We start from the raw sequence: 15481 nt of genomic DNA, 5'->3' as shown, positions 1-15481 counted from the left end.
CATTTATCCCAAATCCCAAATAGCGTTTGCAAAAACCGCTGTGCAAATACCATGTGACATAAAAAATTGCAAAACCCACCAATTGATTCTCTAGGGTCTTCACTTTTAAAAAAATATATAATGTTTGGGGGTTCTAAGTAATTTTCTAGCAAAAAATATTGATTGTTACATGTAAACAAAGAGTGCAAGAAAAGGCCTGGTCTGGAAGTGCAGCGCATCAGAACACAGCACATGTCACAACATTGCAGCACAGAACAATGTGCTTGCAGTGTGGAAACTTAAATAGAGTGTAACTTTGTACATTCTCAATAAAGTAAAAAAAAACAAAATTAAAAAAAAAGAACAGTGTGATGTGTTTGGCAAAACAGACCCAGCCGCACATTGAAACAGAGCGCTTAGCATACCGCTAGTGTAAAACATCCTGTGCCCCACCAGCATGCTGTAGAGAAGGACCCTTTCTTTTCACCTTGCTGAGTCAGAGGTAACTCATTCTAATTAGCAGGGAGCATAAACATTTCTCTAGTTCTGACTAGTCGAACTTCTGCACAGAATCCTCTGCTCTGACACAGTCTTTCTCTGCAGCATGCTGGGAAGGAAGACAGAATATTTTACATTGGCTTTAACTGATTTCCTACAAAATTGAATTGTCAGACGTTCTGCAACTTTTGTTTTGCTACCCAGTGATTTAGCTGATTTAAGGTGTTAAGTTCAATTGGGATTTATGTCAGAATTGTTGCTTATCATGGAGCACATTAGACCATGTGGCGTCTCTGACCAAATTCCACAGTTAATACAGCATTGATAAAAAATGACTTTGGTATATTTACCATTTTCTTTGACATATACATTGGGGGACGGAAAGTATTCAGACCCCCTTAAATTTTTCATTTTTTTGTAACCTTGGCCAGATCTGTGCCTTGCCACAATTTTCCTTTTTTAATAAATCTGCAAAAAGGTCAACAATTCTGTGTTTTTCTGCCAATATGGAGTGCTGTGTGTGCATTAATGAGGAAAAAAAAAGAACTTAAATGAATAAATGATTTTAGAAAATGGCTGCAATATAACAAAGAGTGTAAAATGGGGGTCTAAATACTTTCCGCCCCCACTGTGAATATGTGTATATATATATATATATATATATATATATATATATATATATATATATATATATATATATATATATATATATATATATATATATATATATATATATATATATGTGTGTGTGTGTGTGTGTGTGTGTGTGTGTGTGTATGTATGTATGTGTATATATATATATATATATATATATATATATATATATATATATATATATATATATATATATATATATATATATCTGCAGTGAAAATGAACCTTTGGTTAGAAAAATAAACAAAGAAACAAAGAGTTGCTTCTAGTTTAGTATTTTAATACCATACTCTCGATTTTGCTTCCTTAGTCAGTGTGAAAATTGTTATTCCCATTTGATCCCCAATGTTAATAAATAAATGCAATAGAAACATTTAGGAGTTACAGTATTTAAATTGTTATTCCTCATACCTCTTGTGACAAAGAGAAGGAGTATTCTTATCAAAGACAATCAGATTCTTGCAAAAGGGTTAGTAGAAGGGAGTGAGATTGCTCAGACCAGTTGCTTACCCAGTGGCAGTTGTGGTTGCTGGGGGCCCTTGGTTCAAATGTATCTATTTTCTGCAATAAAAAATATTTTTTTAAACATCTCTCTGTACTAAATAAATGTTTGTCTAAGTACTTTACTGACTGAGCTATCCTCTCATTTCAGACAGCAACTTTGTGTTGGGTAACGCACAGGTGCTGAACTTGTTCCCCATAGTCTATTGCTCGGATGGGTTCTGTGACTTAACTGGCTTCGCCCGGGCTGAGGTGATGCAAAAGAGCTGTGCCTGTAAGTTTCTCTATGGCCAGGAGACCAGTGAGCAGCTTAAAGTCCAGATTCAAAAAGCCCTGGATGAGAAAAGAGAATTTAAGACAGAAATTCTTCTCTACAGAAAGAGCGGTGAGTAATAACGGCATGGTCTCAATTGCTTTCTTCCTCCAGGATAAAAAATACATAAATTGCTGTGCCTGTAGACCTTCCACTGAGATGCATTGCTTTCTGCCTGGGTCCGTTAATATCTCTAAACAAATCCTCTCATTATTTGGACATCAAACAATATCTGTGATTATGCGCAGAAAAGACAACACAATTATTTTTGCATTATTAGTATATAATGTTGCCTACAACTGTAGAATTCTGTAAAACAGCAGAATATTTTAAATGAGCCAACATTGTATATATTTAAATATGTTATAGGCTACTGCTATCTGCACAAGGCAAAGTCTGTTTTGAATTACATAATTTTCTATCAATCCAGAACTAGTGAACTGGGTTTACCCAAGTTTGTGAAAGATCTTTTTGTGAGGACAAAGTTGAGCTCAAGGAATCTGAGCTGAAGACCTTATGACTTGCACTTAGGATCAAAGTAATCTTTATTTAATCTATGTACAGTACATTTATTGGTTTTTCACAGCCATCATTTCTAAAAGGACAGTCAGGGAAGTGGTAGAGGTTAGCAAATTGTGTGGAACATATGATATCCACTTACAAATAACATCCAGGTATTTGAACCACCATGCCTGTTAGAGCTGTATAAACCATGTGTCCAATCCCCATAAACTCATTATAGTGCCACCAGAAGATCGATGATCATGGTTTATGTTTAATATTACCATTGACCTATAGGGGCTGTCATGGTGGATTGGATATACACAGGCAGATCAAAGGTTCAGCAACCTCTGTGCATTTCCCAAACCCTAGAATAGGGATTGTTATATGAAGGCTTCAACTGTGCATGGGCCTTCACAGCTTATGTATTGATCAGATTCCTGTAGAAATGAAGCTGTAAATCATTTGTCCAGTCCTACATAACGCCAGTATAATGTCCCAAACAGAAGGTCTATGATAGAGGCTGGCATAGTGGATTGAATACACACAAAACATTCAACAATCCTCTGTGCAATTAACCTACCTTACAATAGGGATTCTTCCATGAAGACTTCAAGTGTGCACAGGCCTTCACTGCTAATGTATTGATCAGATTCCTGTAGATCTGAAGCTGTTACTCTTTCCATCCAGCAAGAGTATTTCTATTGTTTTCTGTGAATTGTGGTCATAAAATAGTTCAGTATTGCAAAACCATGTGCAAGTAACAAATGATGGTAAATCAAGATAGAGGAGTTGCGGGGATTTTTGCGGTGCCAAGAAAATACAGAAAAGGTAATTGTTTAAAAAGGTATATAGCTAATATTTATTTTAACAAAGGCAAGGTTAAAAAATACAGGAAAAATATTCACAATAACAATGATAATGTGGTAGTCACAGAAAGCAGGGTTATGTAGAATAAATACATTGCACATTAGCCCAACATTTTTCGCTGATTGCTTCTTCAGGGGATGTGCGAATAAAGACACAGATAACGTGAAAAACCTGCAACAGCTTCCAACTAGAAATAACCAGCACCTGAGTCCCCACTCCCATAGGCCCCCCACGGGAAGTCGTCAAAAGTGCAGTCACAGAGGACAGAAAGGTGAGATAAAGCAGTATATTTAACAACGCATGAGATAAAAGGTGACTTTGGACAAGAAGTCGCCTTTCAGAGCCGGAAGGTCAAACTCCATCGAGTGGTGTTCATGTTACCGTAAGACTCCCTGCATCTAATATCCAGCAGGCTGTCCAAAGTCGCCTTTTATCTCATGCGTTGTTAAATATACTGCTTTTATCTCACCTTTCTGTCCTTTGTGACTGCACTTTTGATGACCTCCCGTGGGGGGCCTATGGGAGTGGGGACTCAGGTGCTGGTTATTTCTGGTTGGAAGCTGTTGCGGGTTTTTCACGTTATCTGTGTCTTCATTCGCACATCCCCTGAAGAAGCAATCAGCGAAACATGTCGGGCTAATGTGCAATGTATTTATTCTACATGAACCTGCTTTCTGTGACCACCACATTATTATTGTTGTTGTGAATATTTTTCCTGTATTTTTTAACCTTGAATTTGTTAAAATAAATATTAGCTATATACCTTTTTAAACAATTACCTTTCCTGTATTTTCTTGGCACCGCAAAAATCCCCGCAACTCCTCTATCTTGATTTACCAATATTTGGGATGAGGTGCCATATGATTGGGCGTTTCACCATTAACCAGACCAACTCTCTGTCTTAAGTAACAAATAATGTTTTCTACACCTTCAGATAGGATCATAAAATTGTTTATTGTACCAAAAAAATCATCCCTTGTGAAATGACTAACCTGAAGCTGTACCAGTGGCAGGACTTGATAGATTTGAAAACAAGCCCAGACAGGTAATTTGGCAATCACTGAATTGCACAGAAGGGTTGGTCTGTCGGACAGTATTTATGGGCTACTAAAATATTCTGTTGTGGGTTCATATAGCCATGTTGAAACATAACAAAATCAATCTGCTCCATTTGTTTGCTCTACAAGCTTCCTGTGGTTTGTACCCATTGCTGCATTGTGGTCATAGTATAGAGATACTGCTTCACTGGGTCTAATAGACTTCAGTTTTGTAAACAAATGTGAGTTTAAGGCCTCATGCACACGGACGTTTTTACAGCCGCTTTTTTGAGCGTTTTTTGCAGCTTAAAAAGGCCTGTCTATGTTAGTCTATGGCTTCATGCCCACCTAGGCGTTTTTGAGCTGCAAATGGCATAGGCGTTTTTAAGCTGTAAAAAAAACCCAGGACCAGTGGGTTCTGAGAGATGTTTTTTAGCTGTAAAAACGCTCTAACACTGATAAACGCTCAAAAACGCTCAAAAACGTCATTCACCAAAGTTTTTTAATGTTTTTGATCCATTGAAAAAAAATAAATAAATACATTTTGAAAAAAAAAAATGCTAAAAAACGCTAATGCGGAAAAACACTAAAAAAAACGCTACTGCAAAAACGTTAAAAAAAGCTGAAAAAAGTTTAAAAAAATCACTGCAAAGATACTGGCGATTTCATAACGTTATTTTAACATCCTGTGTGCATGAGGCCTAAATAGAGTGTATACCAGGGCTAGAGGTAGGGAATCATTGTTGTATTCTATAAAGGATCTTAAAGTTTCAAAATGATGTACAGTTACAAAGCTGCCTTGAACATTGCTGCATTGTGGAAAAAAACCCTGGAAGTCTTAAATAAATATAGAAATAAAGATTTTTTGCATGTAGTGTTTACATCTAAGACTTAGTAATATTGATTTGTTTCAAAACTGAATTAAGTATCTCTGCTAATTATCATCTATCAAGGATACTACTGCTACAATGATTTCTAGTCTATAAATATATGTGCTTATAAACTGAACCTAAAGTCAGGATCTTACCAATGTAAGCCATAATTTTATCATTTCCATAACCACCCACTCTTTGTTATTAGTCTGGTGAGTGCATTGTGGGTGCATTGTGTGTCTGCATGCAGGTGGAGAGGACCCTTTCCTATACTCACTGAGGATGTTATTCACATGTGGGGATCTATACATGGACTTCACAATTTTTATGTATTTTTTATAATTCAAATGAAGATTTATTTGTTTATTCACTATTGCCATTTATGATATGTATTTATGATATAAGAGCGTGATTCCTTTGTTTCTTTTCACATTAAAATGTGTTTAAACCCAAGAGCGTACATTTAATATATCGCAATGTACTAGTCCTTAAAACTGAAAAAAAAAAACCAAAGCAAAAATGTTTTATATTGCATAACCCTGAAATGTGGTGGCAAAAAAAAAATGTATATATTGTAGCTTACCATCTCTTGGATATTTTTTTAGGCTTTTTAAATTTTCACCTGGTAACACACTCCCTGTCTTAGGATGGCTGCACTCAGGATAAAGGAGCAACATTGTCAATCTGGGGAGAGGGTAGTATTAGATGCATTAGCAGATTTAGATGGACTTGACTAACAAATTAAAGCTAAACCCCTGCTAACACTTTTTTACAGTTGCAGCAACAGTTTTTTTCTTTTGGGATAAGGTTTTTATATAAAGAAAAGTTGATCATTGTAAGTGTCCCCATCAGTGGTAAATGGTTTGTCTCAACCCTCTAACTACCACTTTTGCTAGACAGCTTGGTCTGTTAAAGAAAGTTGAAAAATAACACACTTACTGGATGGATAGTGGAAATAAGGGAAAAAAAAATAAAGATAGAAAAAAATGCAGCCACCACATCCAAGTTGGTAAGCTACAATTTTGAAGTTTAACACCGCTTTAAAGCAGAGCTGAACATTAAAAAATAAAGTAATAATATCAGCTTTTGCTGCAATATTCGTGTTCAGTCTAGCAATTTCCCCAGCAGTACATTTTTTCAGCCAGTAGTTGCCTCCAGTCTGAAAGTGAGTATCATTCAATCCATTTACTTTGAGCCCAGGTCATCCTAGTTAACCTGCCCCTTCTGTGACTAAACAGTGAAAGGTGAACCAGCACAGTGATGATCTCATGTTTCTGTCACTTTGCTTTTTCTTCCTGTCGGGGGTGCTTCTTGTCAGCACATGGACTGAAAGGCTCCCTGTGCTGCTCCTTCCTTTTAGTCCATGTACAGGGACTGCAAGAAGCTGACACCAGGTCAAATTGAGGTTCATACACTGCTTTCATTTAAAAATACATGAAAGTAGTTTTGAGTACACCACTGAGTCACAGGTAGCTGAACTACAAATACACCTAAGGTTGCTCTACTATCTAGAATCCCAGGCTCTATCTTCAACTAAAGTAAGTAATGATGTGGTCCATTACTTTGTTCCTTCAGCAAGAGCAGGTATATCTAGACACTGGAAAAAATCCATGGCCCTCTCTATAAAAGAATGGTATCAGGAGCTTTGCTATCTTATGCAGACGAAGCGACTTCTAGATAAATTAAATGATAAACAGGATCAATTTAATGCCTTTATGGAGCACCTGGGTTTTCTTCATGGATTCTACTGACTTTTGCATCATTCGATCCCCTGACTAGGTACGTTTGCATTAGGATGGTTGGGTAACCTGGTTCCTAGGATGTACAGAAAAGTGGCAACCACTCCAACCTATAACTAGCCTTTGCAGAAGGGTACACACGGAAGGGCAACATACATCACAAACAAGCAAAAGATTTCCCAGCACACTTACCAGCCAGCCTGCAAAACAACCAAGCTGACCCTGTCTAACAATTTTCATTAAAAACAGAAAGGTTTGTTTGCAACCCATTTGCAAGTATATGCGCAAGCTGCAGTGCCCACATCAAGGCTCTTCTGTTTACTGTAGTCCTAACTCATACAACAATGGAAAGATTAAGGACAGGTGTGCCTGGAGGAAGCCCACCCCTCCTTAAAGGCACAGGGATGCACAGGACGCCCAGCAAGAGCACAATGGCAGCAAAGGCATCCAGTTTGTCCCCGCACACAATTCAACCAACTGTACAAAAAAGTGGCCACCACCTCAACCTATAACCCTTGCCTTACCTCTTCCCTATTTCCCTCACTCCTTTCTGTCTGTTAGGGGCGTCACAAGCACCAAGCATCCACAGCATGTGCCATGCATCCTTGTCAGGGTACCCTAGGTCCTGATGCTGCGACTGTCTGACTTTTAATTTTTTTTTCCTAAGTTTTGGTGCTGCAGTGCAACAAGCACTGTAGCCATCAGCTTACCATAGATACTGCAGCAGTACAGAGCCAAGGAAGCCACCCCAAAGCCCCTCATTGGCTCTGAGCTGCATTGTCACATAACACAGCCGGGGGGAGGACTCTCCCTCACTGTGCACTGTCACTGTATCTGAGGTCTAATAAGTGGACTTTAGGGAGGGAAGGGAAAGATCTTTGTTTGGGGGGTTCTGGATTTTACATCAAGATGATATCTTTTAAATATCTTTAAAAAGATGAGAAGAAGTTGTAGTTGTTTCATGTACATGTGTATATTATAAAGCACAATCCACAATCCCTTTAGGTAAGCCATCCGCTTATTGCAATGGGAGTCTAAATATATTTTTTGTATTTTTGTAAAGATAATTTTTATAACTGATAGGCCCTACAGTCTAAAATCTAAAGACTATTATTTATTTGTGAAAAAATCATTTAAAAGTTGTTGCTGGAGTGATCTGTGACTAATTACTTTCCTTGGCTTTGCAAATAACAAATAAAAATGCTAAGCAAAATACAGCGAACACAAAACATTTCTCCCTGATATGTCTGAATATATGATTGTTTGCAAAATTGTCTACACAAGACAGTTCCTACCCTTAGAAATGGTGAGAATCTTACCTCAGAATATGACCTCTAGAACCCTGGTGCCCAACCTGTACGCAAATTGGCATTTGCAATGTGGCTCTTGGGACCCTGCAAACAGTAGTCTGTGTGCTCCTTACCTAGGTAATTACTCAGGCCTATGAAGGAAACATATTGTTTAGAATAGATCTAAAAATTAATGACTTGGGGATGGTTGGGTGACCTGCTCCCTAGGGTATACATCACCCCATTTTATTGACCCCTCCCCAAATGTTCCTATTTCCCTCACCCCTTTCTTTCTGTCAATGGTGTCACCAGCACCAGGCATCCAGAGCACATGCCATGCATCTCTTGCAGGGAGCCCTAGGTTCTGACGCTGTGACTGTCCAACTTTTAATATTGTTTCGGTGCTGCAGTGCAACAAGCACTGTAGCCACCAGCTTGTTCAGACCACAGATACTGCTGCAGTACAAAGCTAAGGAAGCCACCCCTAAGCCCCTCCTTTGCTCTCAGGTCCATTGTCACATAACAGAGTCAGGGGGAGGACTTCCCCTCACTCTTCACTTTCACTGTATTTGAGGTTTGGTAAGTGGACTTTAGGGAGGGAAGGGAAATATCTTTATTGGGGGGGGGGGGTCTGTACTTTACATCAAGCTGATCTTTTTTAAATATCTCTAAAAAGATGAGAAAAAAAACATTTTGGTTGTTTTAAGTAGTTTAAGTACATATGGAAATTATAAAGCATAATCCACAATCTCTCTAGGTAAGCCATGCTCTTAATACCATGACAGAGTGAATATTATTTTTGTATTTTTGTATTTTTTTATTATAACTGACATGCTCCACAGTCTAAAGTCTAAAGAGTATTAATTCATTGTGAAAAAATAATTTAAAAGTTGTTGCTGAAGTGATCTGTGACTAATTATTTTCCTTGGCTTTGGTATAGGAACTTTGAAATAACTAATAAAAATGCTAAGCAAAATACAGTACACAGGAAACATTTCTCCCTGATATGTCTGAATATATGATTGTATGCACAATTGTCCATAAAGGACAGTTCCTATCTTCAGGAATGGTGAGAATCTTGCCTCAGATTATGACCTCTAGAACCCTGGTGCCAACCTGTATCCCATTGCTATTTACTGTGTGGCCGTTAGGGCCCCATGCAAACAGTAGCCTGTGTTTTCCTTACCTAGGTATTTACTCAGGCCAATGAAGGAAAAATATTGTTTCGAATGGATCAAGTAATTAATGACTTGATTTATTTCTTTCACACTATCCTGCTTTTGCAGTGCTGTCATTCCGTTTTCTCTTTTTGTGCTTTTTCCCTCTGATTTTTATGATGGTTTTTGGTGGGAGAAATATCAAATGTAGCACAAGCTATTTTAAAGCAGGTCCTAGGGAACAAACATGTAGAAGAATTGATTTGTAAAGAGGCTGTAATTACTGTAATATTTAGTAGTCTCATGCGATTTGTCTCCAGACTATGACTGCCTCCTGAAGCATGTCCCCAGGCACCAGAAAACCCTATAGCATATTCTACTGCCTCAGACCATCTTCTGGAGCATATCTGTAGTCTGTGATCATCTCTTGTGGCATGTCCTGTAGTCTTTACCATCTCCTGTTGCATGTCTGAAGTCTATATAGAAAGCTGTAGTGTTACATTCACTGTATACTATGTGATACTTTGGTGATGTCAGGGGCCACACTTGACTTCCCCTATATGAGGAAAGTTGACCATTAGTGTCCCAGAAGATGCATGAGGTCATGCTGTTTGCCGTGAACAAATGAGAAAAAAAATGTGGTGGTGTCAGATTCCCCAGTGACTATATAAGCCGTTAACATAACTGGTGGCAGGCAATGCTTTATGCCAGGCGCTAACTTATAACATAACTAAATCCAAAACTTTTTCTTTTTAAAAATTCCGGGCTCACCTGTTTGATCTCCAAGTACTCCCCTCTTCCCTTTGAAAGTCCTCCCAGCAGTATGTTATACTGTTTATGCCACAGGATCCTCTTCTTCTTTGGTCCTCTCTCAGCAGTGTGCAGCCCTCAATAATAATGCTCAAAAGTGGTTATAAAGGGGTTTTTTTTCTAAAATAAAAAAAGAAGTTATACTAACCTGCTCAGTGCAATGATATTGCACAGAGCGGTCTCTTGCCCCTTTCTTTGGCAATTCCCCACCAAAGCTGTCTATTCCTTCTTCCTGAGAGTGCCCGCTCAGCAAGCCCGACACTAAAGGAAACTCATGCGGGCACAGCGTGACCTGGCCCTGGCCCCCACTCCCTCCTCACAGGATTTGATTGCCAGCCAATGGCTCCAGCTGCTGCTTCTGTGAGAAGAGGAAGAGGGAAGAGCGCTGTTGCAGACAGGCACAGCGCTGGATCGAGAAAGGACTCAGGTAAATGTTTGGAGAGGTGTGGAGGGGGGGGGGGTGGTTGAGATACAACTACTGGGGTAAATACACTTTCTAACAATTCTTCACTGACCTCTGTAACTTAGTGCTACTGCCAGTAATCAGTTAACGGCATTCCAGCCTTCTAATCACTAATGTAAACACAGAGCAAGTAGTGGAGGCTTAGGCCGGCCATACACGGTGCAGATTTATTTCCTGCAACTACGGGTTGCAGGAAAGAATATTGCACGATTCCCCCATCAACACAGATCGTGCTGACAGTGGAATCCCTCCTGCCGAGACATTGTCTGCTCCTGGCGGGGGGCAGGAGAAGCCATCCCTGCCGGGAGAAGAAAGCGATTATCGCTAGCAGCTATAGAAGCAATAGAATCTGGCAGGCTGGTTGTACCCAAATTGATCGACTTGGTATATTCAGCCTGCCCATTAACGGTTCTAATCTCGGCCATTTCATCAGGAACCATGTATGGCCAGGCTTAGACCCTACTTGAACATATTTACTGCTTCTATTGTCAATTTGAGGATACATCCCCAAAATGGCTGCAAATATAGAGGTGAGTGAGGATTTTTTTTTAAACTTTATTTAAATTTGCTGCTTATTAAAAATATTGAAATAGTTGAAAGTCCATTGCCTCACCACAGTTCTAATTTAAAAACAACAATTTTAATGCCCAAGAATGGACAAGAGTCCAGGTCTGAAATACATCCAAAGATGGGCAAAGTCCACATAGACTCAAGTCTGCAATTTCTGCTAAGCATGCAGTCATTTTGTGTTTTTTCATTGTTAATAATTTAAACCACTTTGAAATGTTTTTTTTTTTCACTTTCGCATTATATATTTGTTGATCTGCTTAGAAAAAAAATCTATAGTGATTCAATATTCTATGACAATAAACATGAAAACTTGCAAGGAAAGTGTGACAACTTTTTGTAGGCACCCACTTTCCTCTTATGTCTTTATATGTTACTGACTTACTATAATGTGCATAATGATATATTTTTACATGTCATTGTCAATTCCATAGAATCCTTTCATTTATTATTTATTTTATTTATTATGACAGCCACTTATAATGGTTAAAGTGATATCAGTGGCGGCTGGTGCTCAAAATTTTTGGGGGGGGCACAAACAAACTAAAAACAAACTAAAAATTCTGAAAAAACCCATCAATTGCAGCCTCACTGTACCATCAATCGCAGCCACTGTGCCCATCAATTGCCGCCACTGTGCCATCAAACGCAGCCACTGTGCCATCAAACACAGCCACTGTGCCCATCAATTGCCGCCACTGTGCCCATCAATTGCCGCCACTGTGCTCATCAATTGCTCCCACTGTGCCCATCAATTTCCGCCACTGTGCCCATCAATTGCTCCCACTGTGCCCCATCAAATGCAGCCACTGTGCCAAACATAGCCACTGTACCCATCAATTGCCGCCACTGTGCCCATCAAACGTGACCACTGTGCCATCAAGCACAGCCACTGTGCCCATCAATTGCCGCCACTGTGCCCCTTAAAACGCAGCCATTGTGCCCCATAAAATGCAGCTACTGTGCCCATCATTTGCTGCTACTATGCCCATGAAACGCAGCCACTGTGCCATCAAATGCAGCCACTATGCCCATCAGTTGCAGCCACTGTGCCATCAAATGCAGCCACTGTGCCCCATAAAATGCAGCCACTGTGCCCATCAATTGCTGCTACTGTGCCATCAAACGCAACCACTGTGCCCATCAATTGCTGCCACTGTGACCATCAATTGCTCCCACTGTGCTCCATCAAAAGTAGCCACTGTGCCATATCAAATGCTGCCAGTGTGCCCCCTGCCGGCCCACCGTCTGCACTGACCTGTCTCGGTGGGACAACTCCTCGATGTCTGCCATCCAATCACAGCGCCTGTCGTTTCAGCCAAGCAGGTGACGGGTAACATATCCAAGCACCTGATTGGCGGAGAGGCGGTTTAGTGTTAGGAAAACGAATATTCATTCGCTTTACTAGCACAGCTGAGTGACCTGCGAGTGCCCAGCATGGCTTTTTTGACACCTATTAGAGCCTATGGCTCTAATCAAGTGCTTAAAAAAAAAAAACAGCCACTGTAATTCAGGAGCCCTGTGCCCGAAAAGGGGCCAGGCGCCTGAATAGGGGGTGGCAGTGGCAGCCATAGATAGATTCATGCTATGCATGAATCTATCTATTGGTGCTAGAGGGGGTGGCAGGAGAGAGGGGGCAGCGCCTGTGCGCCCTTATGGACGCACCGCCACTGAGTGATATTGAACCCTCAGTTTTAGTAAGCAATTTCTGCAGCTGATTTATTCACCCATCCTTGCCTATGTTTGTTCTGGTTTAGGTTGCTGCCATGAACGCTGCCCCAGGTTTCCTGTTTTAGGATGGCTCTTTTCTCTTGCTGCATCCTATGGATCCACCCTTTGCATATATGGACTAGAGTTATGTCCCGCTACTTTGTGTACATTAATAGAAACACACAGCTCTGTAGCCTAGGATGGCAAGGCACACCCCTGTTCCTTCTTCTTCCTTCTCCCCTTCCTTTTCCAAGCTTACAAACTGACCGGAGACTGCACTGTCCACTGTTGAGTCCTGTGAGGACTGGAGGTTAGTGGAAGCAGCATTGAGACAGCAGGAGCAAATTGTAAACTGCGAGTGCTGGTGTAAGAATCACAACCAATAGTTCACTGGGGAATGTTTATTTTATTGAGCTCAATGTGTTAAGCTAAAAAACACTGGGGGGTTTAATACCACTTTAATAAATTACATGTACACCTTTCATTTTGATTGGCTTGTAGGGATTTATTTTCTGGTGTTCAGGGCTATTTAATTGTGTATGACTTACTGCTTGTAGTGCAAAACGTGTCAGCTCTGTTCTTCTGCCATGTGTCCATGCTGATGTATACAATAAAGAATCAGAGTTTAGGTGAAGAGCACAGAATTTTTGCTTTTACGGATGCTGGCGACTAGGGAATAATTATAGTCCTGAACCTACCTGCCTGCTTGTCATTTTACTGGCTCGTACAGCACAGTTTGTCTCTGTTCCAATATACAGGGAAAGAACTGTTGACAGCACAGACAGTGTATTTCAATGACTGACAGTAGTTTGAGATAGACCCTTCATCAGCTTCCAAAATACAGGAATGGGATACCATTTGTCATCTCCACACAATGGTTGTCTCTTGTCATGATCAACAATAAATAGGCTCAATTCACTGAGCTAAAAAGCATGTGTTATTTTTCATAATGACTGTTATATGCAGCCAAAGGGAACTGCAAATAATAGATACATGGATGAAAATAACTATCGTTAATGTACATAACACATGTATTTTTAACATTGCAATGTGACATGATCCTGGTAGGTTCTTCACAGAGAGCCATGTATTGCTCAAATTATTTCCTGCAGCCAAAGGGAATGTATACGAAGATAATATCCTGGCAACTCTATGAGGACTATTTATAAAATGATGGCAGAGTAAATGCATCTGAATCCATGATTTCCATTTTCACAAGTTAATTTGCTGGCCTTTTTTTGCCTCAATTTGGAAAGCTGTGAAAACAACTTTGGTGAATACAAATGAAAGTAAATAGGAATATAAAAAATAATTTAAATAAGTTGCAAATAGCAACTAATTGGCGCTTGGTGGCAAATTAGACTTTTTTTCCAATACTCCCGGTTTCTTTCCAGTGCGTTTACACGCTTATACAACTGGAGTTCCTGAACTCTGTGCAAAATACTGCATATATTTTTTTTGTATTATAAAACAAAAAATAAAACATATAAAATAAGTGCCAGCAGTAAAAAAAGTAAATATTAGCTAGATACTATAAAGTTAATGCAGGATTTAGAGCTCATTTTTAATGTATGGGCATTTTTTAATGGGTAACATACCCTTCCCCAGTTCTTTTTGTGTAAAATTAGCACCAGGCATTAGAAAAAATATATCCTACAATAAGATACACATAAGTGAGATACAAGGCAGGTACAGCACACATTCTATGCGCAGTACAGTAATAACATGCATTTCTATAAAGGCATAGCAATGTGGTTCCTATATAATGCATTCTGGGCCCACTTAGAGCTGAATTAGAAAGTAGTCTTGACCTGCTGTATGCTGACTGTCCTGGATTGCTTTTGGGGTTGATTTACTAAAGGCAAAATGACTGTGCAGTTTGCAAATGGCAGTTGTACTCTGCAAGTGCAGTTGTTCCAGAGCAGAGGCGGCTCTAGGCTTTGTGAGGCCTTATGCAAATCTTAGACATGAGGTCCCACTCACGCCCATAATGGGAAGAATAATTCAAACATTTTTCTGCCCCCACCCCTAGCAATTTCGCTTCCCATCCCAACATCCCAAAAAACAAATGCACACAGACTTATCTAAAAAAAACTTTAATAATGTAAACATAAAGATCTAGTTCACACTCACTGATTGCTCCAGGCTCACTGATTGGTTTCTAGAGGTCACTGCATATCATTACTGCTTACTGATTGGTTGCTAGAAGCTACTGCACATTATTACAGCTCACTGATGGATTGCTAGAGGTTACTGCACCTTTACTACCGCTCACTGATGGGTTGCTAGAGGTTACTGCACATCATTGCAGCTTACTCATTGGTTGTTAGAGGTTACTGCAAGTCATTACTGCTTACTCATTGGTTGCTAGAGGTTACTGCACATCATTACCACTCACTGGTGGGTTGCCAGAGGTTACTGCACATTATTACTGCTCACTGATTGGTTGCTATGGGTTACTGGTTATCATTATCACTCACTGTTTGCTCACTGGGTGGCAGGGCAGTATTATGGTGTGTGA

General features: G+C 39.7%; 1 protein-coding gene across 1 annotated transcript in view; it reads left to right on the top strand.

Moving 5' to 3' along the window:
• Positions 1-15481, top strand: part of LOC141146828 (voltage-gated delayed rectifier potassium channel KCNH8-like) — a 758049-nt gene that overhangs the window by 267389 nt on the left and 475179 nt on the right. Inside the window, exon 2 of the mRNA XM_073633462.1 lies at positions 1784-2017. Within this exon, the coding sequence (XP_073489563.1) occupies positions 1784-2017 (234 nt within the window). The remainder of the gene's footprint in view (positions 1-1783; positions 2018-15481) is intronic.

The sequence above is a fragment of the Aquarana catesbeiana genome, linkage group LG06 (assembly GCF_042186555.1).
Source record: "Aquarana catesbeiana isolate 2022-GZ linkage group LG06, ASM4218655v1, whole genome shotgun sequence".
NCBI lineage: Eukaryota > Metazoa > Chordata > Amphibia > Anura > Ranidae > Aquarana > Aquarana catesbeiana.
This window is presented reverse-complemented; position numbering and strand designations above follow the sequence as displayed.